This window comes from Apiospora kogelbergensis, assembly GCF_038363985.1.
Source record: "Apiospora kogelbergensis strain CBS 113332 chromosome Unknown utg000005l_segment0_segment0, whole genome shotgun sequence".
Taxonomy (NCBI): domain Eukaryota; kingdom Fungi; phylum Ascomycota; class Sordariomycetes; order Amphisphaeriales; family Apiosporaceae; genus Apiospora; species Apiospora kogelbergensis.
Genome location: NW_027117422.1, coordinates 900,790 through 921,701, shown reverse-complemented (window position 1 = coordinate 921,701; position 20,912 = coordinate 900,790). Strand labels below are relative to the sequence as shown.

Below are 20,912 nucleotides of genomic sequence, written 5' to 3'. Positions count from 1 at the left end.
TCGTACTTTGGGTATTGTCTGTTGATCGGCAACTCATGATAGCCGCTCGATCCTACCTAACTGACTGGTGCCAAGAATGAAGAGACCTTGGGCATTTCCCTGGGTACAGCGGATCACACAATCCAATGAGATGAGACTCATTATGCCTGAAACCTGCGTTGGTGCAAAAGCTCTTTCGTCGTGAACCATCCACGACGTGCTCTCTTTCGCAATGAAACGTACTTATACAATACAGCAATGATTAGACTCCCCAGATTCCAGCCGCATAGCGAAAAGCAGATCGTTGCTCCGTAGTCCAGAACTGCCCGGTTGGCCGTGTGGGCAACGTTGCAAATGCGAATCTTGCAGGTATTCCTGGTGGGGTGCGAGAAGAAAAAAACCAAGCAAACCGAAGAAAAGGCGAAGAGGGGAAATGGTACAAGGTGAGTTATGGGAACTAACCCATCTGACTGCTTAGAACATGCATTGTTCTTTTCCGAAGAAGAAGATGAAGAGTTCACCTGGCATTCGAGCCGTTCTACTCATCATCCCCATTCTCATCATCATTCTCGTCTGAAGAAGAGCTGTCGTACTCGGAGTCCTCGTCCTCGTCGCCGCTGCTGATGTAATCACCATCATCGTCGCTGGGGAGGGGCTCGCCGTCGTGCTCCATCTTGTATCTTAGATGCTCTGGGTCGACGTAGCGGCCGGTGGCGTTGCAGAACTGAGCCGCCATCTCGTCCCACTTGGTGCCTTCCCATTTGGTCTCGATGATGGCGAGGATCTTGCAGTCGCGGCGGCTCCACGTCTGATTGGCCGTGAAACGGCGTCGAGGAGGGTACTTCTCGCGGAACACAGTGAACCAAGCGTAGTTGTCCCACGCGTGCTCCTGCCGGGCGAGGGCCTGCTCAGGGGTCTCGTAGGCTCGCAGCGCCGGCTCGGTGTTCGGCGGTCCAGCAAGGGAGGCTTCGTAGGCAGCAGGGATCGGGGCGGCCTGGTTGCCATGGTTGTTGTCGCGAGGGGCAGCAATCGCAATACCGCAGCCGCTGCAAAAGTTGGGCGTATGAGACAACCAGTAACTGGTGCCACAGTTATAGCAGGAGGTCCACTCGGCGGCAGTAGAAGCTGCAGCGGCGGCAACGTTGGGGGACTCAACGGGGTGGTCTGCTGCGCCATCAGTGCCAGCAACAGCACGTGGATCAGCGTTCGACACGTCGTTGGAGGAACGATCCTTATTGAAACTCTCGATGAGTTGGTTCATCTCGTTGGTCTCCTCCAAGGTCAATTCGGGGAGCGGCATCAGAGCGAAGTCCGGAAACGTGCTTTGAGCGTACTGGGATGATTGCCAACGCTTTGTTGCAATATACATGTAGTACTGAGCCTGGACCTGTGTTATGAGGGTTAGCAATTCATCTATCATCTTTCATATTTTCTTTGGGGATGCTTTCTTCTCAAGTGTTCACATTGTGATGCTGGTACTTGAGTAAGAGGGGGGGATGTTCAAAATAGTCGCGTGTGGATCATTGGGAAGGGGAGAGGGGACTTGGATAGAAGGAAATAAATTGTTGAAGGGCAAGTAAGGATTGTCGCCTGGGAGCGAGCCGTCAAGGGTGAGAGACAACAATGACGCGTGAGAGAGACGAAGAAGAGAAACAAGAGGAAAGGGACTCAAGAAAGAAAGAAAAACCACTTACTGGGTGCATGCCAGCGAGGCCGGGCAAGTATTGAGTGCCGCGCATGAGCGGCATGGGTGGCGTAAATGGGCCGGGCTCCGGCTCCGGGATGGTGTCGTACCACGCCCTCATCGGGCTTGATTGCTTCTGCTGACCCGAAGGACGAAGAGGAGGCAACATTGTGGGCTGGAGTCGCTGGTCCTGCTGAGGGTATTGCGAGTACGATGAATACTGTTGACGCAACGTGTTGGGAGGGGGAGCAGGGCGGTTGGGAGAATAACCTTCGGTCTGATGGGGAGGTGTGTAGGGGATGAAGTTTTGAGAGTTCTTCATCGTGGGAGGGTTTTGTTGTTGGTTGGTTGGACGAATTATTCTGCCACAACCACCAAACTTGCCAAAATTACTATTGTTGCCGTCGTCACTTGGTATGTGAGTGGAAGGTGGGGTGGAGTAGTGAGGTGAGGGTGAGAGTGAGAGCGAGAGTGAGGCACAATGGTCGACGAGGTTTGAGTTACTGGTAGTCGTCGAGTCCGGATAAGCCAGGGAGAGCTGGGGGGGAGGGGCAGGACGGCGAGCCACGGTGGGAGCCCCGTAGAGAGCCCCAGAGAGAGCGCCGAGGTGAGCTCTGTAGGCTGGTGATTCTCGGGTGCCTAACAGTGTAGCTCGGGTGGCTGCTCGGCGAAGCCGCAGAAGCCGCAGAAGCCACAGGGGACGAAGAGTAGAAGGGCGAGCCCCACGAGTAATTTTCCAATATCGGCGTCGACCCAGAGGCTTCGACTTCGGAGGCCGAGGTCTCATTGTGTTCGCCATGGCTCCTTGCCTCTTCGCCGCCGCCATCGCGATCGCGATCGCCGTCGTCGTTGCCGCCACCACCAGCCGCAGTAGCGAGCCGCGCCAGACCTTGGTTCATCTCGTTAGTCTCCTCCAAGGTCAATTCGGGCAGCTGCATCAGAGCGAGGCCCGGAAACATGCTCTGGGTGTACTGCGATGATTCCTGCCCAGCATAGTAGTCGGCCCCGTCCAGTTCTGCTCGATGATGTTGGCCTGGCATCGAACCCATCATTTCAGGCTGTTCCAGCTGGCTGGTGGAGTGCGATGAAAGCAAGTGTTGGTTTCAGTTCGGCAAGTTTCTTAAGGAACAGGAGGACTGATTCAGTGTTGTTGAGGGTCGCGTCTTTTTTGTTCTTGCAAGAAGCGTGAAAGAAGATGGTCAAGCAAAGAACAATGATGGGATGGAGGGCACACACCTGCGATGGCGGCGGGTCCTGGCTCACTGTCGCCCCGGCGATGTCTATCGTTGTCGTGTTATGCCCGCCGTGCCCCCGAGTCCGCAGCGGGTCCGCCAGGCGGCATCGAGTCGACGGGCAGGTGACGTAACTCGGCGATGGAAAGGAGGCCCGATAGCCCGCCATCGTCGGGACAAGCCACGTTCGTTCCGGATTTCACACCTGCTGATGCATGCTGTTTTGAACCGAACCTCTTCTTTGATATGGCTTTTATGCGTCTCGAGGTGAACTGCTGAACTAACAACAAGGAAGTGTTTGTGTCTGATTTCCGAGCCATCGGTGTCTCTCGTTATTGGATTCACTGTCGAGTTTACCCGTGAGGAGGCCTGGATCTCGTATTCGAAACTAAGGGGAAATTCCGTGTCCATATTAATCGCCTCTTGTGCTTTCTAATACCTAACTCATCAAGTCCTGACCACCTCAAGACCCCCTAACGCCTTCCCGAGCAGCATCTTGGCCCGCTCGCTATGCTGCATCGCCAGGGCCAGCTCCTGGCCCGGGGCGCTCATCTTGGCCCACGTCTTCCGCAGGATGCCGACGACCTTGTCCTCATCGATGTCGTCCTTCTGCTCGAAGTCGTCGAACTGGTCGTCCAGAAACACCAGGCACGCGACGTCCTCGAGCGCCTGCGTCTCCGCGTCGCCCTTCAGGTTCTCCTTCCGGATCAGCGCGGCCACCCGCTCGATCTCCGCGTCCGGCAGCGGCGGCTGCACGGCGGGGGACCGCAGGAGCTCGGCCACGGTGGCGGCGGCCTGCGATTTCTGCTTGGCCCGCCAGGACAGGTAGCCCGGGCGGGTCATGGGGTATGTGTCCCGCGGTATCTCCCATCTGGGCGATGTATCATCGTCAGCATCCTATCAGGTCCCCTTTCCTTCTTTCTCATCGGCCTCTGGGGAGGCTCACCTCTTGAAGTGCTGAGCACGGCATGCTAGCTGCAAACTCGGCGAGGCGTCCGGACAGCGCTCACCCAGCCAGCGCGTCATCTTGCGAGCATAGTGGAGCTCGTACGGGATAGACTCCTCTCCAGTGCCCGCACCGGATGGGGATGTCCGCTTGGGATCCTCCGCGTGCGCCTCGTCTATCAGGCGCAGACCCGTGGCATAGTTGCCGGGGAGCTCTGGCAGGTGAGCCATCTTGAAATTCCGAGATGTATAATAGCTGTGTCAGATTTTGTTCACAATGATGAAGTTAAGCAGACTTGGAGGCCAAAGACGAAGTGAAGATAAGACGACTCATAACCGTGCTATGAAAAAGTGGTGCTACTTTTAGTCAGAACCAATCCAATGTGGGGGGTTTCCAACTATACCATGACACTCCTCTCTACATTACAAATAACATCGTATCATACAATCTCACTATTACACCTGAAACATTATCCAAACTAAAGGAAACTCGATGCGTTTGCCCCCTCTGAAGAAACCCCTTTTTCACTGCATCTTGTTAAGATGGCCGACCGGCCGTTTGACCGGCGATTCTTTGGTTGGCTGCCCGTATATGGGATTGTATAGCATGTATTGATGGGGATGGCGTGGTGAGCGAGGAGAGCGCGGAGAGCACGGCGACGGGGGCACCGCGTGCGAGTTGTGCCTGCTCATCGAGCCCGCCGTCGCATTCGTCGTCGAAATAATGCGGTCATTAATCCCCGAGCCGCTGGCGACAGGCGGGGCAAGAACAGTGGCGATGCCTATAGCGCCAGGACGGTTCTGTGCAGTCGTCGGCGAGTGGACGAAGGGCGGCGTGAACCGGGAATCGAAGTCGGTGTGCGCGCTCGGCGGTTCGTCGTTGGTGTCGGCATTACTGAAGCGTACTGCTCGTATTTCTCTTAGTCCGGCTGCCCCTCCCCCTCCTACCCCTCCTACCCCTACCCCTGCTCCTCTCCCTTCTGGACGCTGCGGCGACGTCTCGACCGACATGCTGCTCGGCCGGTCGAGGGTGCTGGTGCTGCCCGAGTAGAACCGCGTCATGGGCGGCCGCCCGAGCACCGAGCCCGCCGTCGCCGGCACCGGTCCCACGCCGCGGTTGTTGCGGTTGACGGGGACGCTGACGGTGGGCGACGGGCGCGGGCCGAAGTCGAACTGGTCCTGCCGTACATCGCGGACAGTACGTGGAGGAGGCCCCGGCATAGGGGGATGGGCGAAGCGCGACGAGTTGATCCTCTTGAGGTCTCCAGACCTTCTTGGAGGGTCGGCTGTATGTTGTGGGTATAGCTGGTTCTGTTGCTGCTGCCGCTGCTGGGATTGTCTCCAGAAAGGCAACATGGAGGAGCGTCTCCGAAATGACCGCACGAAAGACTGTCTCCTGAACGACATACCCGACTGCGGTCGCTCGGACTGTCGGCGCGACGCTCGATAGGCCGCGATATAGTCGAACGAGTTGGGGAATGCCGCGGGCATGTAGGGCCGCTTGACCTTCTCGATGTGCGGGCGGCTTCCGGAATTATTAGCCTCCTTCTTCTTCTTGCGGGCATAGAAGATGGATGAGAGTAAGCCCGCTAAGATGATGACGAGACCGCCCACGCCCCCGATAACGCCGGCCAGAATCGTGGGCGTATTATTATTGCTGTTGTTGTTTGGTGCCGACGTAGGAGATGAAGTAGCGCCGCCCCCACCGGCCCCCGTCGTTGAAGTGCCTGTAGGTGAGCCAGCTGAGGCAGGGTTAGTACTGGAAGAAGGCCCGGTATTGGTGTTGGAGGAGGACGAGGAGGAGGAAATCGTGATCGGTGGTTCGTTACCTCCCTCCGACGGCAGCGAGTTCTGCGCCGTCGTGGTCGTCACGACGCTTGCGCTCGTGATGCTCGTGCTCGGCGCCCCGGGGGCGGTGTATGCCACTGTTAAGACGCCCTTGCTGGCCGCGCACGAAAATGCCCGGAACCCAGAGTAAGGCGAGTCGCTCGCGTACGTGTACATGACGCAGCTGGGGGCTGTCGACGCCTGGCATAGTAGCGTGTACGGCGCCGTGGACGACGCGATGGATTGAGCATCGGTAGAATCGATGCAGGCCGTGGCGACATTGCAGGCTTGTATGTTGCTGGAGCTGCAGCAGCCCATTGCCCTGTTCACATCATTGACGATACATTGCGCTCCGTTGTTGCAGACTATGGCCGCAGACGCTGCACGAAACTGGTCAGAAACGCGGCAAACCAATAGTATCTTGGGGTGTCTCTTGGGCACTTACGAGATGTGGTTCCTTGGAAATAGGCACAGGTGCTTGTGCCTCCTCTCTTCCACAGCTCGCGCCGGAGAGCATCCTCAGCAGGACCCGGGGTCGGCTTGGGTGTCCACCCCAGTGTGCCGGTGACTTCGGAGCTGGTGACTGTTGTCGCCCTTGCCGGCTCCCATTTTTGCTCATGACCACCGCTTCTTCCCCTGAACCATTCAGCGTTGGCGGTAGGTACTGCTGTCGCTGCTGCTGCGCCGAGGAGAGCCACCCGTTTCATATTGTGCTGCGCTGTTTAATCTCTAACATTGTCGACAAAGAGAAAAGAAAACAAAAGAACGACTGGACGGATCCAGGAGGGTAAAACTTCTCGAGAAACAACAACGGTGGGATAGGAAGGCGAAGCATCCTTTACTTAGGCTGTTGGCAATGAGTAGTTTCATTATTGTTATTACGCACTCCCGGCATCCAGCTCGACTTTGACTTCGGCTAGACTTATTCCATCAATCCAGTAAGATTCTTGTCCTTTGATATGCGGCCCAAGCCCTATCATACCGAAGTCAAGGTTTCGCGCAGTCGATTCCGCTAAACGCTTGCTGGGAGATTTCAGCATGATGTGGTGGCATCTTGACCACGCCTTCTCTGCCAATATCACGACTTCGAAATGACGACTCTGGCTAGAAGCGTCCCAGAGCAATAACAAATAACAGCAATGATACCGGGGCCATCCTGCACGGCCCACTATAACCTCATGCCTTCAAGTCGATCTTCGATATCAACAGTGCCATCAACACACTGCAAGATGCTGTACCTGAAACTACTGCACAGTCTACAAGCTCAAGAAGATCCCATAAACTCGAGCAGGAGTGAGTTACCTACACCATCGATCTCGAGGCTGAAGTAGGAGTGGCAATCCCTCGCACAGAGTAAGCATTCTGGCCGAGTCACATCGAACACGACATCATCTCAAGGCGAACTGCTCCCTCAACGGGTTTCATGCTTCTTCTCCCTTTTGGGCTTTTCGAGGATGGAATCCAGCACCACTAGGAATCACTTTCCACAGCGGCCAGGCGGAGAAGGGAGGCGTTCGTACTAATGAAACGAAGGCCTCTAGGGCATTCTGTTAGTTCGCACCAAAGCGGCCCTGACTAAGACCAAACGCCTATCTACCTTCGAGGCTTCAACCAAAACAAACGGCGTCAACGACGCTTACCAACCGATTTTTGATTTCCTTTGATTTACGCCCTGGCCAAGGCACGATCCAATTCGGGTCTCGTAAATCTAGGTGCCAGTCCAGTCGGTGCGGAAGGGGCAACGCTGCCGGTTGCTTACGTCTCCGTGTCCCCAAGCGAAGCTGGTGCCAAGTTGCTATCCTCCCTTTCCCAGGTAAGTAAATGTAATGTCAAGAGGTACCACGCGACTCTGGCGGTCAAGTACGGGATATTCCGTTACCCAGGGCGAGACAGCAGGGAAGAAAAGACACATGGCGTCTTACGGGGTCTTCGCAGACCAACCACCACGGTTCTGACCACGGCAGTTCGCCGCGTGGCTGACAAGAATAAGGCGGCCCACCGGCCGTTCTGGCCACTGCCCACCCAATCCCGGTTGTCGCACATAAAGAGGGACTGACTGAGTATAATGGACCTTTGCCCGGACCCCCGGCACATCATCTTGCTTGCTTGGGCCTTATACTAACGGCCAGAATGGGGCGGACGTAGTGCCCGTGAAGATCATGGCCGTTTTCCCACGCTACCCGTCCATTCGGGTTGTGTGCGTGTGTGTGTTCGTATGCCGCCGCCGCCGTCATGTAACGAAGGATATGAATGATATGATGCCGATCAACCGCTTGACTTGGCGACGCATGTAAGTCAGTCAATATGCATCTGACATGGATGTATTGTACATACATCATCACATAGCTAAAACTCCATACGTACATCAAGGTAAATTGTGGTTGAGCAGGTCGCATTGCATATTCACTTAACCCACGACGTAAGCAAGCGCCTGCATTTGATGGAGCCGTCGCGCAGTACCGACCCTCCGGATCGCCCTCCCAATGCAACCCTATTATACGGGTTGCCCCTCCTCATGCAACGCAATTCGTTAAGACGGGCTGAAGGGTGCGACAGCCTGTGTTTGACATCATGACGGAGAAAAGAAGGGAAGTAGGAAATATTTTTCATCAACGAGAGAAGGGTGCGCGATTTGTATCACAACTGACCGAAAGAATCCTGATTTCTCTCAGCCACACAGGCATGTCAGTGAATGGGGGCAATTCTCAAACCTCCCTAAAGGTCGCCTGCATTTTTGTTCGTGTTTAGAACCCAGGCTACCCAGTAACGTGGCGGCCTCTTTGATTGTCCGTTCTGGCCTGACGCGCGTCTATTTGCCTTGATCGTAACAGCCGTCATAAATTCCGGGAGTTTCTCTCACGATAGTTGACAAAGCTTCGGCGTGCAGATCAGTGAGTAGTTCCGAGGAGAAAAGGAAATGTAGAATCCGAAATAAGCTGTGGTCTGCCTATAATGTTCGAGGCAGGGTTTCCTCCCAATCCGGTCCCCCGGTGCTGGGTGGTGGGCGGTCTGAGCAGAACAAGTTGAATCCAGTCAAGCGTCGGAGAAGATCGGCAAGTGAGGCTGAGGGCGTTAATCCTACTCTGCTGAGCGCGCCTCGATTGACAGGACCCCGGCTCTCTTCTTCAATCGGCCGGGGACGTTACATTACGGAGTCGGTACGGGATGCGGCTCTCCTTTCCATGTTGACTTCCAAGCGAAACTCCGTTAGTAACCCATGTAGTATAGTAGTATGCCGCTCGCCCATTGCGGCCAAGCTCTATTAACCTGATGCTGCTTAAGAAAGGGAGAAGACCATATGGCCTTCTTGAACGGGTGGCATTGCATGAACCGTGTGTCGTTTGCATGTTGAGCACCAGCATCATGCAACATTGTCGATCCTTGGTCTATAAGTACGTGGAGTAAGGAGCTCTCACATAGCTGCTGACAAGCTCTGTCATCGTTAGATTATCTCAGATACCTGTTTTCGAGAGCTAAACCTCATGGAGGCGATGGGTTAAAATAACACACACGCCTCTTACTTCGGTGACACAGGCGAGTGTCTCTTATTACGCCGTTGAGAGTGTGTTGCACCGTCCATCAGTTTCCCGCCTTATGTCCGATATACTTAAGCCCATGTAGCTCTTGGTGCGTGCCGTCGCACACCACATCGTGAAATCCTTCTGCGAGGTCGGCAGGCCAAACACTATCGTCAGCAATAGATATCTTTGCCACTTCAGTAGTCGGCCGCTCACTACAGCCATGCTCATGAAATTGCCCGAAAGTACAGGACCGGTACAGGTCCCGCTCGCTGACCGAGGCTGCCGCATAAAGGTTTTCGCTTTCGCATCACGAAGGCCAGCACTCCTTCGTGATACAAGAATGAGACAGGCAAGGCCGCCTATGCAGGAGTATTGACGCGGGGCACTAAGAGCTATCCCCAAGATCTGGTCCAGGGTTTGGCGGTCAATCAGCTGTTTTTCGGAAGTCGGTAGGCTTCCCCAGCACAGCCCGTTCTCATGTTCCCTATTTCGACCCATCACCCACTAAGGGGTTCCCACGGGCCGCAAGGGGCGGCTGCTACGCATAAGTATACAATGGGTATGCTTCGAATCGAAGCTCATTGCAACCATTTGGCGGTCTAGGCTCTGGCCAACAACATAACATCATGTTAACCTCCACATCGAATATGTCCGCACCACCACGTGCGTATTTTCCGAATGCACATACTCGTTTACAGCATACTGCAGGTTTTGGTCGAGGCTCGACATGACAATACATCATCACCAGAAAGCCCTGGAAATGGAGTCCTAGAAGGTGCGATATGCTGAGCGACGTCGCTAATCGGCCGCGTTATCATCGCTGCGCTATGCCGTGGTTGCGAGGATCCCCTCCGTTGGTTGCTCACTCAAATACAAGAGAGCCCAGCCCTGGCCTCATATATTCAAGCCAAATGAGTGGATGATTTCATATTGAGGAGCCTCGTTTTGGATTTGAGGTGGTACTGCCGCGGGCAGCAGCGACTCCCTTTTTGAAGCCAGTACAGCAACACGATCACGCTTGTGCTACCGGGCAGCTGGGCACCACTCGCGCGTGGCTGCGTCTTTTCAGGGTCCTTGGCGATCCCTGTCGAGAGGCGGATCTGGTGCGGCCCCTCTCATTACCAGTGCAGAAAACGGCGGGCATAGCACCGATAAAGTAGCGAATAAAAACCCGTTCGACGATCTCTTCATTTTGAGTGGTACAAATGCGCCGAGAGGGAGTCTCCCAGTAGATGGTGAAATATTCTGAAGAAGAACGCCAATTCGCCCATAGGATATTGAGATATTGGAAAAACGAAGCATGCGGGTGTTCGGTGCGGACCTGTCATGGCTGTCAATGGGGGTTAGTTTTGTTTGTTAGCCACATCGTGGTTGCCTTACCCCGACCTTCAGCTTCTGCCGAGGTCTGCAATGTGAGATGTGTCTGGTAATTGCGGTTCCCTCGGCGTATCGGGTTGCCCAGAATGTGATTTCAGAGTAAGACATGCTCCCTACATTAGCCCAGTCAAGCAACGGCGCCGCGGCGAGCCTCCATTGGCAATTGGATACATGGATATCCAAGAATCTCCAAGTTGCATAGGGCCAATGTTACCTTTAGTACTTACCCAGATTAAAGGCTTTGGAAGTAAGCTAGTCAGCGCCACAGTCGAGCCGAGGGCTGGAAGTAGGGCAGATGATGCATCATATCCAATACAGCGGGCCGAGATGCTATTCGAGAATGCTTCGACCAGATCTTCAATGTCTCTCTGAACAGCCCATCGTGGCTGATAGGTGCCGAGTGCGGTTCGCCCGTGTTGCAGTCTAGTAGTGCTGTGTGGTGTGAGCGAGTATGTAACCTGTTTGACTTGAAGGCCTGCATCGTCATGGGAGATGAGAAACGGTGCAGTCTGACAGCATGTGATGACATAAGAATCGGCTGATGGGATTGTATTTGCGCAGGGCAGCCGATGGGAATCGCTCCAGGCCAGATCCATGGGGAGAAGGAATGGCAAAGAGATCTCAGTCTCACCAAGTCCAAGCCCTGGCCTGCCATTCAGTCATTTTGGGTGAGGACGACCCTGCTCTGGACCCTGGACAGAATGGAAGGGGGCCCTGTGCGATCTGCGGTCCATTGACCAGAACATGGACACACCCATCGCCAATTGAAGGAAAGTGGGCTAGTGCTAGTGGCTAGGGGTGCTTGGGAACTAGGGAAGTACCTGCCTACTAGTAGCAGGTCGTACTCAACAACCACAAATACCACGACTTGGACGGCACCTCAATCGGGGCCCGAAACCCTCCCGGAAGGCTTCCAGTTGACTATGCTGCTGATGAGTGGCCAGGTGGTAAATTGCGTCTGGCGCACCTATGCACCTCCGGTAGTGAGGTTCCAGACACCCAACACCCACCCGCTGGTGGCACTGTAACCGCATGCAGTCATCGAACATAGCGGGCGTGCTGATCGATCTTTGTACACTCTGACAGTTGAAAAGAACATCATCAACAGCAGGACCCCTGGAAAAATGAACAACAAGAGTCGTGACGTGACAGCTCGGACCAAGCAGGTCTCCTCCGACCCTGCATTCACCCCCGGTCGATACAGGACAACAATTGGGCATTTGGACGTCGGCACAGAAGTCTGGACCCTTCAAATCTGCTCCTTTCAGTCAGGTATCCCTTTTCGCCATTTCTTTACGATTATGACCATATGCTCGTTACGGTAATCTATTCGCCCTGATTTCTTTGCGGCCTTGCATCTCCGGTTTTTATCTGCAGGTGGAATGAATCTTCTTCTCAGTCTTTCTCTGCTCGTCTTACATGCAGTGCCCTTACCACTTTGAGGTTGAATGCTCGCTCACCCACTGCCCACCCTGCTGCCTCTCTGCTCTCTGCCTGCCACTGTATGTGTGTATGTATGTATGTACACATACCCTACACAACCCGGTTCGTTCACCCCCCCCGTTTGCAAGGCGAACAAACTGATTTGCGCCAGCCGTCATGATCCCTGCGCCAAATTTGACTGGGTCATGTAGCTGCAGCAATCAATGACATCCTGCTACGGACACTTCCCGATGACCCGCAGCTTTGTCAACGTCTGGCTCGACAGCATTTGGAAAGAAGAAATACATTCAGCTATGCAAGTGTGTATCCATCGACTTGCTTCCTTCCCAATGCGTCCGTACCTCATGGCATGGGCCAGCATATATGATCCTATAATGCTGCGACCAGGGGCACGTTGTATACTTCATACATGATGAACTCCGAGTGGTGGCTTTTCCTGGCTAGCTTTAGATGCGTCTCCCCTCTCTCTCCCGTCTTACCTACTAGCTACTGTCATACAAGCTACCTACTCCGTCTGCTAAGTACCTCTATAGCATATCACGGTTTACTGTAAGTTACGGAATATGTTCGCTCACTCGCTCCCTCGCTCCCTCGCTCGGCACACAAGCGTGACCGGCCGCTCCACTACCCACCTACATACCATACAAGCCAATACTATTGCCGTCCGTTCTAGTAGCTTAGCTACGCGGCGCGGCTCCTCAGTGGCGCCAGATCTATCTACTGCTGCTTTTGTACCTGACCTCTCATAGAGTAACCCGGATGTTCGTCTGGAATTCAGCTACTAGACCAAAGTGACGGCTCCTCCCTCCAACCATTATCGTGGCCCTGTTTTTCTTTCGCTTTTCGGTCCATCTTCCTTTCTTCCTCTCCCTTCCTACTACTATTGTTTTCGTTCGAAAGTGATTCTTGTTGACGTGTGTCGGGCTTGCCACCATCCGCCAAGAGTATACGGTCCTGCGTTTTCGTCCTTCTCCGAAATAGCCACTTGTCGATGTTGTTGTACCCAGTATATACATGAGTGAACCCCCGTCCATCGTCGGGAGCATTCCCTCCTACACTGTCGGCAACATCCAGCTCTGCCGTCAGTTATTAAATAGGACTCGGCCGCTTCTCTCCACCCACTTACTCGACACCTAGCACTCCACCAGGCGTCCCCGAGTCAGGCCAACTTGCTCGACACTGATTTGGTGTACCAAACATCTAATCAATGCGGCTAACACCACACAATACACATATACTAGACTACCACGCCGCTCGCTGCTACTGCTCCCACCAAACCTTGTCCCTGGACCACTGCTGCGTTCCAGCCACCTGCCGTTCGGGTAGCCACTTTACCCAGCCAGGCGACCATAGAGGCCATACCCAATCCGTGTTATTAGACACCATCGGGGTGCGGGTTGTCCTTTAAAGTTCGCCACGGTTGCCCGCGAATTCTACCCTACGTGCCCGTATAGCCTATTCGACAACTCGATGATAATAATCCCCGCCCGACTCTTGGAGATCGACTATCTATACCATATCAACCCAACAGAGTCATGGCCTTTCATCCGCATGGAGGCGGTGGGCCCTCCTCGTTTCCCATGTTCCATTACCCCCAGGCCGCCCATCCCTCGTCGCAGCCGTCAGGATCGGCCACTGGAGCACGGGGCGGCGGCCCGGAGATACCTCCGTCGAGCTTCTTCCCAATGGAAGAGAATCACAACCAGTTCGACATACTCGAGTGGTACCCCCACTTTCAGTCGTGCGTCCGCTACTTCCTGGACCATGCGCAACACTCGCCGCCCGTGCAGGCCGTAGCGGCTTTTATCAACATTCAGCTCCCCTTCCAGAAAACGCAAAACCCCGTGCTCACCTCGAGGATGAGCGGCGGCTCGCCCTCCGCCATGCCGTCACCCACCTCGCGCGCGGCGGGAAAGCTCCCCATGCCGCCCATGCCGAGCCCTAGCAGCCAGCAAAACCCCAGCGCCGTGACCCTCAACCCCTACATACGACGCCTGGTGGTGACGGGTTTCGATTTCCCCGCGGTGCTGCACGGATTCTTTGGCGACAACTGGGCCGTGGGCATCGGCCCCATGCACGAGGTGGAGCGTCGCAACTATCTGTTTGCGGCCAAGAGCGCGAGCTGGCTCGACGTGAAGTCGCACTACGACATGGGCGAGGAGCAGAACATCCCGTTCCTGCGGCCGCTGCAGAACGTGACGGAGAAGGAGATCGTCAGCGCCGAATCCAACTGGAGCGAGTGGCTGGCGATGCAGGACTGGATGGTCGGGCCGCGGTCCCCAGAGGTTGAGAGAAACTCTCCTGTCCAACATATCAAAATGGAAGATGCCTGACCAGCTCCACAGTGAATGCTTTCCGGTCGAGTCAAAATAATATGCATTCTGGCGACAAAAGAAAAGAATGTGTACCGACCAGCGAAATGGGGGAACGACGGGGATAGACGAACGACGACGACTACTATTAGATCATTCCCCTTTTTATTAACAATTTTGTGAATTCTTATTTCTTTCTTTCTGAGCAAGCGATTTTCTATCCTATCTTGTACGATCCAGTTTGGGACGGCTTCAGTGCATTCTTGGTTGGGTGGTCCAGAGACAGCCTCCGGTCAGAGGCTGATTGGCGTGCAGAAGCATCAGATTGGATATTGGGCTAAGTTGTTGTTCTTGTGGTTGCTTGGCCATCTTTCCAAAACGGGGCTCTGCTGACAGAGGAGGACGAGAGTACCGTCCGGCTGGATCTGCAGCAGCAAGTGGTGGTGTGCACTGGAAAGCGGCATGCCGCATCTGGCGCCGCATAAGGGGGCGGGCGCATGACATTGCCCTTGAAGCCGGAGACAGCATGGGAGGAAGAGAGTTTGACCCAATGCATCGACCTCTGTGGCAGGGAAAACAGCACTGCATGCGGTTGGTCAGCTGGGATTTGAAAAAGAAAATTACATCCATCTTTACCGGCAGTAGTCTATGTGTTCAGCTCTCGAGCGGAAGACACACTTATCTACTTGTAAAACGCAGTTGACGTGATATGACTGGTGTTGACGCACATGCGCAGTACTTTGTTAGTCTATCGCTGTCGATCGCAAATCCACACCGGAACCAATATACTTGTAGCTACAAACACGTGCATGAGAAGGCGTCATACTGAAGCCCGGTGCTACCATTGCTTTGGATCTTAGATCAATATTCAAACAAAAGAGCGATCGTAGTAGTGGTGAAGATCCGTTGAGATGTATGTCGATCCTCACTGGCTGGGATATACTTGATGGTCCAGGCGCTGATGAGCCAATTGATTGACTAGGCGGAACTTGCGATTCGGGACCTGGGATTGGCCAAAATTGACCAACCAAAAACATCACTTTAGCTCTCGGCCCATAATCAGCTCTATTCCAGCCTCACAGGCACCGAGAACTGCGTCTATCACGAACTATATCACCAGTTAAACTTTTCTTGACATTTAGTTTTCTTTCTTGGAAGGTGACAGCGGTCGCAGACGATTTAGGGGTATTGCACGCGTGCTGTGCTATACAGACACTTTCAATGGATACGTCAACACGCCCCTAGGCTATCGCAGCATAGTTTCTTGGTTTCTCCAAGGTGGAGGGAGGAGAATACTACAAACAACAGAACGAACATGTCGAACATGGCCATGGATCTCGGGCTGCAGCTCGAAGGCGCCCCGGCTGGCGGGCAAAGCCGCAATAACCACAGTCAGGCGGCGGACGTTTGGGCGAAGTTCCTGGACCAGTGCTTGACGCAGCGCATCGACGAAGACGTTTTCGCGTCCAGGGTCTCGATCCTGTCCGCCCGGAGCCCGATCTCGCCTGCCGCCGCCGCCGACATCCTCCTGCGACCACAGCCTGCGAACCGCGAAAGCCTCGACCCGCGCGTCCCCCGCTACATGCACGTCCTCATCGAGAAGAGGCTGATCGACACGCCGTCGCTGCTGAACGCGCTGTACAAATACTCGACCTCGCACAACCTGTCCGAGGCGACGGGGCAGCAGCACCTGACGGCGGCCCTGAGTGCCGAACAACAACAACATGCGCCGGCCGACATGCGCTGGAAGAGCTCGTACGGCCAGGAGGAGACCATATTTTACCGTCTCACCAAGGCGAACGGGCTGGGAACCTGCGTCCGGTCCGCGAGGGAGAGCCTGGAGGTTTGCAAATCCATCGCGAAGTGGATGGTCCTGTTCACCTCGGCCGCCGCCGCCTTCTCGCAGGACGTGCTGGGGCAGCTGCACCTGGCCGAATCCCGCGACGACATGGAGACGTCCCGCGCCGCGTTCGTCATGCTGCTCCTGGGCGTGTGCGAGAACCAGATTGTGCTCAAGGCGCTCAGTCGGCCATACGCGCAGGACGCGCGAAAGGCCCTCTCGGAAAGCCTAAGCAGCTTTGTGCCATCCATCATGCAGAATGCGTCGCAGATCGCGGCCCGCTTGGAGTTCTTCCGGACCGAGACCCTGGCCAGCTTCGAGCCGGCCGACAAGAAAAAGGAGGCTGCCAGTAATGAAATAGACGACATCCTGGACTCCACAATGGGGCTGGATAACTTGGTTATCCCCGAACTACCCATTAACAATTCCCGTGCCGGGCTATACATCTACCTGAATGCATGCCTCGTTGGACGGCCACTCATAGACGATGTGGTCTTTTACAGCTACTTACACAATCGCTACCACGGCGATATACAGACTACTACCATCGACCTTATCTTGGCCTCCTTTGACGTTCTCGCCAACGCAGTATTTCGCAATGAGGGCCAGAGAACTACATATCTTATGAGATCCTACCTAACCAACAAGCTGCCCGTACTGCTCGCAACTCTGGCAACGTCAATGTTCCCACCCGCGACACCACAGTTTTGTATTACGGAGGCGCTGGCTCACGTCGACACAAACGCATTTCCCACCCTCTCAGCCATGTTTGAGGTGACCAATAATAACAACACCTTTACGGACAATGTCCGGCAAGATTTCTGTTTTGCCTGTTGCTTGCATGGTCTTATCCCCGAGTCGGCCATAGAAGGCCTCCTGGGCGAAATCACGTATCAGACTCTACCGGCCGGGGGTCGCTATAATAAGGAGACGCTGGTCCAGCAGTGCATGACTGACCCCGAGAGAGTGCAGAGCCTCGTAGCCGAGTTGGATAATATGGATGGCAATGTTGGTGCTGTTTGCCAAGCCCTAACCGAAGTAAGTCTACTGCCATAGCCATTGGCCAGGCGGGATTCTGAGTTGGTACTAACTGCAAGCTTCAAGGTTATTGTACGCTTATGTCACAGTAAAGAGACCATGTCTTTGAAACAACTGTGCGCTCAATTGGCCAAGAAGCCTTTAGCACTGGATGTCATTCTACTGTTTGAAAAACCTATCGTGTTCTTGCATCCACTATGTGAGTTACTCGACGGCTGGCGATACGATGATGACCAGGGCGAGTACCAGCCCGTGTACGAGGAATTCGGATCAATATTGTTGCTCGTTCTGGCCTTTGCTACCAGGTACGACCTAACGGTCGCGGACCTTGGTATTCGTTCGCCAGACTCTTTCATCGCGAAGCTCTTAAGCAACGGAACCATCAGCAAACCGCTTGAGGACCTGTCGGAGCAGCAACAGGGCCACCTGAAAGGCTGGATTCAGGGTCTCTTCGACAATGAGAGCGGCGGCCTGGGCGACGAGCTGATGTCGTCATGTCCTCCTCAGGACTTCTACCTATTGGTGTCGACTCTGTTCTACCAGACGGTCCTGGCGCTCAGTACGGATCGCTTGAGCGAGGAGAGCCTCAAGAGCGGCGTCGAGTTCTTGGTCGACACGTTTCTTCTCCCGTCCCTTGTGCCGGCCATCGCCTATATGTCCAACCAACTCCGGACAACGCGAAGCCAGGAGCAGAAAGCGGTTATCAGCATTCTGAACCTCATCATTCTTACAAAGCAAGGTTCGAACGAGGCGCAGAGCCTCCTATCCGCAGTTTTGAACTTGGTGGCCAAACCATTAGACCATTCACTTAGATCATATCAACGCCAAAATCCCAGCAGCCAAGAGGTCGATCCTCTCCTCAAGGCTATCAAGGATAATGTCAAAGTCTCACGACGGACTGGCGGCGCAGGCCACAAGGAGATCGAGCAGTGGACTAGCAGCACTCAGAACGTGTCACTAGTTTCATCCTTGAGGCAAGCATTGCAAGGTTTCGTGCAATGGGGCATAAACCCTGGTATGAACATCATGCCCACGTCTTACACGCACCGCCAGATGCTTGTTGCACTCAAGGTCCTGGGGCCCAAGAGATTTTTACAGGTGCTTTTGGAAGAGGTCAAGCAGCAGACCGAGGCTGGCAGTGCTAGCATCGTCTACGACGTAGCGACCGCTCTGGTCTGCGCGCCCGACGTAACAAACATCCCGCCACCACCGCCCCCGACCATGCTTGGAGACCCCACGCAGCAGGTCACACCTCCGCAGGCTCGCGTCTCGCTGCGACAGGCCCTGCGGTGGGAGGCCGAGGACTTCAAAAAGATCCAGAAATCCGACCCCGTCATGGCAGAGATCGTGGTTCGTCTTTACAGGCGGGTCGAGACGCAGATGGTGATGCCCGAGCCGCCCCAGATGCTACAGAACGATCTCTCCCTCGGCATTGACGAAAGTGCGGCGGCTTCCCTGGGCGACGCCCTCGCGGCCGCTGGCAACGATGGGCTGGTCACAGACGATGGCAACACGGGCATGGACTTGGATTTGGGAGGCCCGGGAGACATGAATTTGGATATGACGTCTACGGGTAGTGGCGGGCTTGGAGTCGGTGACGATGACATCTTTGGCAACTTGGGCAGCCTTGGAGGCGGTGCTGACATCATGGACGGTATGGACGGTTGGGACAGCATGGACTTGACTTAGTTGTTTGAGTTTACCTCTTAAACAACTGCTAGCACCATTGGCTATTGGAAAATATACAAGGAATTGGTATAAAAAAAAAGAAAAAAAAAAGAAAGTACAAAAAAGTCGGCCAGGGAATCGAACTGCACTCCTCTAGGTTGACCTGAGTGAAAGCCATCACCGCCCCTAGAGGGTGTGCATCGTATTCCAAAGCCTCACAATAATCAGGGTGACGAATCCCTGATGTCTATTGTTGAAAAGAAAACAGGTAAATATTGTATTTATGGTAGGTACTTGTCCCTAATTGGGATTGCTGCTCGGCTGCTTTCGTGTTTCGGTGGTGGTTGTTCCCCGGGGCATGCCTGAAGCTCACAGCTGGCCCCCTAACCTCACCCCAACCACGCCCTATCTTGCCTTGCCTACCTGTATGCCCGGGCGAGTTCCCTAAGCTGCTCGCTACTGGATCACTGGCTGGGCTGGCTTATGAGCAACAACAAAGAACGGTGATGTGCCTTGTTTACTTCGTAGTGCATTGCCCCCGATCAACTGCATACAGAAACTCACTTTACTCCTTCACATCAGCCCACAACCCCAGGGTGAACTGCGAATTACACATGTTGGTCAGCTCCCAGTCCTCGGCCCCCATCTCGCCCACCATGTTCTCGTCGCCCCGTCCGCCGCAGAGACCGGCCACGAACATGGTAGCCATGAAATGGTCGTCGGTGCCGTGGGCATCGCGGTACTTGGGATGCTTCATCAAGCTCGTAATCTTGCGGCGCAGCAGGGGCCCTCCGGCCCCTCGTCCCTGCTTCCGGTTGGAGCGGATGACGCGTCCGCTGACGGCCTCGTCGGCGGGGACGGCCTCCTCGTGGCCCGGGCAGAAGGCGGCGACGACCTCCTGGCGGAAGTCGAGGGCCCACGGCTCGGGCGGCGTGGGCTGGGCGAAGTTGTCGCGGTAGCGCAGCATGGGGCCCCAGACGTTGCGGTAGAGGTTGTGGACGGCGCCGCCGGAGCCGACGAACAGGGTGCGGTGGCGGGGCCAGGCCCGCAGCGGCCGCAGCGCCGCGCCCACGCTCATGTGGAAGTGCGGGTCGTACGTCTGGTTCATGCTGACGATGGTCGTCGGCGGGCAGCCGCCCGGGAACATGCGGATCAGCACCAGGTACGTGTCGTGGATCCAGTCGAAGGTGGCGTCGGGCGCGCTCGGGATCCCCGCCGCGGCGAGGGCCTCCTGCAGCACGGGCACGTAGGCCAGGTCCGGGTTCAGCGCGTACGACTGGTACTTGCTCGGGTCCACGTAGGCGACGGGCGACTTGCCCGGCTTCGGGTGCGCCGAGATGAGAACCCCGGGGGAGGGAGGTGGCCCAGTGCGCGCCCTGTGGGTGGTGCTCGTCAGTCGCTTGCTTGGTGAGAGGTAGGAAGATGTAAAGATAAGTCGTTGGCAACTCACCATCATGACGACGTGCTCGACGCCGTGCGCCAGCGCCTCGTCGCCGCACTTCTTCCAGTAGTCTGCCGACGCCGACTCCTCGCCCAGCATCATGGTCGAGCCGTGGGAGAAGAGATGGACGGGTGCCATCGGCTCTTCTGTGTTTCTCTTGCCGACCGCCATGGTTTGTCTTTCTTAGTTTCCCTCTCGGTTGCTCGTCCCTTTCATTCACTCTCCTGGGTAAGTGATGGGCTAGCTAAGTGAAATGGCCGAGACTTTGCTGCTGCTTGTGTGAGATGGGATTCAAGTCGAAAGGCAACACGATACATTAGTGGTTATTGCTACTATCACTGCTTATCTTGCCTAGGTAGGCATGTCTCTACAGGATCAGATGCAAGTCAGGCATGCATTTGCATCTTCCGGCTGCCGGGTGGGGGCGGCACACGGAGGTCACAGGTGAGGGGCGGATTCCGACTGGGATTCCCCAAATCCCAAGACCTTTTTGTCCCTCCACCCCCTTCCGTAGCGGGCGGCTCGGTTGGTCGGACCCCAAACCCCACGAACCCCGGCGACAGTTGGCTGCACGAATTACCTGACTTTATCTGCCATGATATAGG

General features: G+C 55.2%; 7 protein-coding genes across 7 annotated transcripts; 3 read left to right on the top strand and 4 right to left on the bottom strand.

Moving 5' to 3' along the window:
* Nucleotides 1–664: 664 nt before the first annotated feature.
* PG998_006885 (uncharacterized protein) lies at nucleotides 665–1,321 on the top strand (the record flags this gene model as incomplete). Its single annotated transcript, XM_066873701.1, has 1 exon — nucleotides 665–1,321. One exon carries the CDS (start codon nucleotides 665–667, stop codon nucleotides 1,319–1,321), a length of 657 nt encoding a protein of 218 aa, XP_066729646.1.
* Nucleotides 1,322–2,163: 842 nt separating this feature from the next.
* Nucleotides 2,164–2,703, bottom strand: PG998_006884 (uncharacterized protein; the record flags this gene model as incomplete). The annotated part of the gene is made up of 1 exon (XM_066873700.1): nucleotides 2,164–2,703. One exon carries the CDS (start codon nucleotides 2,701–2,703, stop codon nucleotides 2,164–2,166), a length of 540 nt encoding a protein of 179 aa, XP_066729645.1.
* Nucleotides 2,704–3,342: 639 nt separating this feature from the next.
* Nucleotides 3,343–4,071, bottom strand: PG998_006883 (uncharacterized protein; the record flags this gene model as incomplete). Its single annotated transcript, XM_066873699.1, has 2 exons — nucleotides 3,343–3,766; nucleotides 3,842–4,071. 2 exons carry the CDS (start codon nucleotides 4,069–4,071, stop codon nucleotides 3,343–3,345), a joined length of 654 nt encoding a protein of 217 aa, XP_066729644.1.
* Nucleotides 4,072–4,365: 294 nt separating this feature from the next.
* Nucleotides 4,366–6,374, bottom strand: PG998_006882 (uncharacterized protein; the record flags this gene model as incomplete). Its single annotated transcript, XM_066873698.1, has 4 exons — nucleotides 4,366–4,735; nucleotides 4,850–5,126; nucleotides 5,250–6,047; nucleotides 6,113–6,374. 4 exons carry the CDS (start codon nucleotides 6,372–6,374, stop codon nucleotides 4,366–4,368), a joined length of 1,707 nt encoding a protein of 568 aa, XP_066729643.1.
* Nucleotides 6,375–13,543: 7,169 nt separating this feature from the next.
* Nucleotides 13,544–14,341, top strand: PG998_006881 (uncharacterized protein; the record flags this gene model as incomplete). The annotated part of the gene is made up of 1 exon (XM_066873697.1): nucleotides 13,544–14,341. The coding sequence occupies one exon, from the start codon at nucleotides 13,544–13,546 to the stop codon at nucleotides 14,339–14,341; it is 798 nt and encodes a 265-aa protein (XP_066729642.1).
* A 1,294-nt stretch (nucleotides 14,342–15,635) lies between these two features.
* On the top strand, nucleotides 15,636–18,887 carry PG998_006880 (uncharacterized protein; the record flags this gene model as incomplete). The annotated part of the gene is made up of 2 exons (XM_066873696.1): nucleotides 15,636–17,198; nucleotides 17,265–18,887. 2 exons carry the CDS (start codon nucleotides 15,636–15,638, stop codon nucleotides 18,885–18,887), a joined length of 3,186 nt encoding a protein of 1,061 aa, XP_066729641.1.
* Nucleotides 18,888–19,431: 544 nt separating this feature from the next.
* Nucleotides 19,432–20,478, bottom strand: PG998_006879 (aromatic ring-opening dioxygenase family protein; the record flags this gene model as incomplete). The annotated part of the gene is made up of 1 exon (XM_066873695.1): nucleotides 19,432–20,478. The coding sequence occupies one exon, from the start codon at nucleotides 20,476–20,478 to the stop codon at nucleotides 19,432–19,434; it is 1,047 nt and encodes a 348-aa protein (XP_066729640.1).
* Nucleotides 20,479–20,912: the final 434 nt, after the last annotated feature.